The following is a 3,404-nucleotide window of genomic DNA, read 5'->3' as shown; positions in this document are numbered from 1 at the left end:
CGCGGCCCGGTGTTTTGGGGCCCGCGCCCCCCGCCCGCCCCCCCCGCGGGGGCCGCCGCCGGAGGCTCACCGTGGCGGTGCCGAGCCTCCGGCGGCGACTCCGTCGAGGGTGGTGCCCTGCGGGCAGCCCGAGCCGCACGGCGTGCGGCGCCAGTGCGCTCGTCTGCGCCACCTGCCGAAGGCAGCCACCCTCGACGGAGTCGCCGCCGGAGGCTCGCCGTGGCGGTGCACGGGCGTCGCCGCACGGCGTGCGGCTCACTTCCGGAACCGCGCCTCCGCGGCGCGCGCCCGCCGCTCGCGCTCGAGACGCATGCGGGCCTCGGGCGTCAGCGAGCGCAGGTCGCTGTCGGCCACGGCCGTCGCCACGGACCCGGCCAGCTTCTTGGTGGCGGTCTTGTCGGGCTTCTGCTGGCGCTCGACCTCGCGCAGGGCGGCAGCGCGCTCGGCCTCGCGCTCGGCGCGCCGGGCAGTCTCCTCGCGCTCCTCGCGGGCGGCGATCTGGGCGCGCGAGAGCGGCGCCGGCACGTGCGCGGCGTCCCAGTCGCGGGCGGCCTCGCCGAGCTCGGCCCGCGCCAGCCGGAACGCGTCGCGGGTCTTGCGGTCGCCGCACAGCTCCCACGGCGTCTTGCCGGCGCCGTTGGTCGCCGCGGGGTCGGCGCCGGCGGCCAGCAGCGCCGTGACGACGTGGGCGGCCGAGCCCGCCGCGGCCGCGTGCAGCAGCGTGGGTGCGTGGTGGTTGGCGGCCGCCGGCTGGAGCCGCATGTCCACGGCCAGCCCGTGCGTGCGCAGGTACGCGGCCACGGCCGGCGCCTGCGAGCGGCGCACGAGCGCGAGCAGCGCGGCCGAGTGCTCCTCGAGCGCGCGCGCGGCCGCCGCAGCCTCCGCGGCCGCCGCAGCCTCGGCCGCGGCCGCGGCCGAGACCGGCGCCGGCGCGGCCGCGGCCGGCGCGGGCCGCACAGGCTCCGGCGCGGCCGGGCGCGCGACCACGCGGACGCGCGTGAGCTCCATCCAGATGCGCTTGACCTCGATGGACGTCGCCCGGCCCGTCGAGAGCGGGATCCGGCGCAGCCGCGGGTCGCGCGGCGACACGGGCGCGTCCGCGTAGCCCAGCAGCAGCGCCCGGTTGGTCTTGCCGTTGGCCCGCACAAAGATGTGGTCGGCCGACGCGATCAGCGGGCGCCACGAGTCCAGCAGCTCGCGCACCTCCTGCTCCAGCGCCTGCTCGTTGTACCGGCGCAGGGTCGAGCCGGCCGAGTGCGCCTTGCCGTGGGCCGCGTCCGCCGCGCTCTGGGCGCCGCCCTGCTTGCGCCGCACCGTGTAGCGGTGGAAGGTCTTGGCCTGGAGCGTGACGACGCTGGCGGGCCCCCGCGCGCGCGGCTCGGGCATGTGCGAGATGACCGCGCCCGCAAAGTGCCCGCCGCCGACGAGCAGCACGACCGAGTGCCCCGGCCGGCCGTCCGCCCGGCGCCGCGCCGGCACCTGCACCGACCGCACGTACGCGGCCGCGTCGTCCGTGCCGCCCACGAGCGCGCTGTAGGCGGCCAAGGCGCGGTCGTCGGCCACGCCCGCCGCCGTGAACGTCTCGAACACGGACCGCGGGCCGTCCGCCACGGCGCCGTCCGCCTCGTCCAGCGCCGCGCGCGCCAGCGCGTCCGCCACGCCGTCCGTGTCGGACTCGGAGTCGGATCCAGACAGCGATTCGTCGAGATCTGCGTCAGCTGCGTCGTCGCGCCACCCACCGCCCGCCAGCCGCTCAAACTCGTCCTCGGTCACGGCCGGCTGGCCGCCGGCCCGCCGCTTGAGGTTCAGCCGGTGCACGTCCGTCTTGTAGTGCGCGCGCTGGTCCGCCACGTCCGCAAACGAGGCGCCGCAGACCGTGCAGCGTGATTTGCCAGCCTCGACGGGCTCGGTGATCCGGGCACCGGGGTCGGACGCGGGCGTCAGCGACGCCGCGGCCGCGGCCGCGGCGTCCGCAGAGCCCAGCGGGGCCAGCGTCGCGACCACGTCCGCCGGCAGCGCGTAGAGATACATGGGCCCGGCCTCGGCCATTGTTGCTGTGGTGGGGATTTGGAGATTGGCGAGGTTTGGCGTTAAGCCCGGGGACCTGGCCAAACAGACACAGACTCGACGACCGCAGCCAGCCACGCCCCGAGCGTGCCAGAGACGACCCGGGCCGCCCAGCTAGCGCCGCCGCAGGCCGCGATCCGCCCGACACACCGCCGGCATGGCCTTCGTCGCCCGGACCGCGTTCCCGCACTACCGCCTGCCCAACTCGTACTTCCTCGGCCACCACCAGACCACGATCAAGGCCCTGCACGCGCTGCTGGCGGACATCGACATCGTCTACGAGGTGCGCGACTCGCGCGCGCCACTGGCCACGCGCAACCCGCTCTTCGAGCAGGCGCTGGGCCGCCGGCCGCGGATCGTGCTCTACTCCAAGAGCGATCTGTCGACGCTCCAGCCCGAGGTACGTCCCCGCCAGGCGCGCTGACCAGACCCTGGCCGAGTGGAACGACGGCGAGGCCCAGCTGATCTCGTGCCGCTCGACCGCGGACGCCCGCGGGCTGATCTCGCGCGCCCAAGGTACGTTTCTCGCGGCCGCGCTCACCAGCGTTCTCGGCGTCCACGCCCGCCGCGCCGTCGTCCGGCACCCGGCTGCTGGTCGTGGGCATGCCCAACGTCGGCAAGAGCACGCTGCTCAACTCGCTGCGCCGCGCGGGCCTCAACCGGGCCAAGGCCGTGCGCACCGGCGGCACGCCGGGCGTCACCCGCCGCGTCGAGACCGCCGTCAAGATCGCCGCGGACCCGGACGTCTACCTCTACGACACCCCCGGCGTGTTTCTGCCGCACAAGGTCGACACCGACACCATGCTGACCATGGCCACCATCGGCTGCGTCAAGCCCGGCCTGGTCGCGCCCTACATCGTCTGCGACTACGTGCTGTTCCGGCTCAACCTGGCCGGCGCCCACGACATGTACGCGCGCTACTCGCCGCCGACCAACTCGGTGGACGAGCTGCTGGAGGGCATCGCGGCCCGCACAAGTACGTCTCTGCCGGGCACGCTGACCCAGACAAACTGTCGCGCGGCGGCCGCCCCGACACCGACGCCGCGGCCATCTACTACGCGGACCGCTGGCGCCAGGGCAAGGAGGGCGCGTTCTGCTTCGACGACACGTCCGTGGCCGGCCTGGCGGCCTGGACCGCGCGGGCGCTGCAGTCGTCTGCCGACCGCTGGACCGGCGGGAAGCACCGCGGCCGCGGCTCGTGGTGGCGCGGCTAGTCAGGGGTCGCGCCGCACAGCGTGCGGCTCAGACTGCCCGCAGGGCACCACCCTCGACGGAGTCGCCGCCGGAGGCTCGTGCACCCCCCCCGGGAGCCGCCCGCGGCGCCACCATCCGGGGAG

The 3,404-nt window shown here is 76.0% G+C and overlaps 2 protein-coding genes across 2 annotated transcripts; one reads left to right on the top strand and one right to left on the bottom strand.

Moving 5' to 3' along the window:
- Positions 1-255: 255 nt before the first annotated feature.
- V1510DRAFT_449900 (uncharacterized protein) lies at positions 256-2,239 on the bottom strand (the record flags this gene model as incomplete). The annotated part of the gene is made up of 2 exons (XM_066935804.1): positions 1,740-2,239; positions 256-1,709 (listed from the first exon to the last, which is right to left on the bottom strand). The coding sequence occupies exons 1-2, from the start codon at positions 2,047-2,049 to the stop codon at positions 256-258; spliced, it is 1,764 nt and encodes a 587-aa protein (XP_066786310.1). The 5' UTR covers positions 2,050-2,239.
- Positions 2,101-3,316, top strand: V1510DRAFT_424367 (P-loop containing nucleoside triphosphate hydrolase protein). The gene is made up of 4 exons (XM_066935088.1): positions 2,101-2,467; positions 2,496-2,583; positions 2,612-3,043; positions 3,073-3,316. Exons 1-4 carry the CDS (start codon positions 2,225-2,227, stop codon positions 3,279-3,281), a joined length of 972 nt encoding a protein of 323 aa, XP_066786309.1. The 5' UTR covers positions 2,101-2,224; the 3' UTR covers positions 3,282-3,316.
- Positions 3,317-3,404: the final 88 nt, after the last annotated feature.

The sequence above is a fragment of the Dipodascopsis tothii genome, assembly GCF_038497935.1.
Source record: "Dipodascopsis tothii strain CBS 759.85 unplaced genomic scaffold V1510scaffold_76, whole genome shotgun sequence".
Taxonomy (NCBI): Eukaryota; Fungi; Ascomycota; class Lipomycetes; order Lipomycetales; family Lipomycetaceae; genus Neoaidaea; species Neoaidaea tothii.
Note: the sequence above shows the minus strand (reverse complement) of the source record. Positions and strands in the feature narration are given on the sequence as shown.

Excerpts from the sequence above, each read along its gene's own strand:
- V1510DRAFT_424367 (XM_066935088.1), top strand. The coding sequence starts at position 2,225 with ATGGCCTTCGTCGCCCGGACCGCGTTCCCGCACTACCGCCTGCCCAAC. Across the intron at positions 2,584-2,611 it reads GCTGATCTCGCGCGCCCAAG|CGTTCTCGGCGTCCACGCCC; the intron begins GTACGTTTCTCG and ends CGCGCTCACCAG. Across the intron at positions 3,044-3,072 it reads GGGCATCGCGGCCCGCACAA|ACAAACTGTCGCGCGGCGGC; the intron begins GTACGTCTCTGC and ends ACGCTGACCCAG.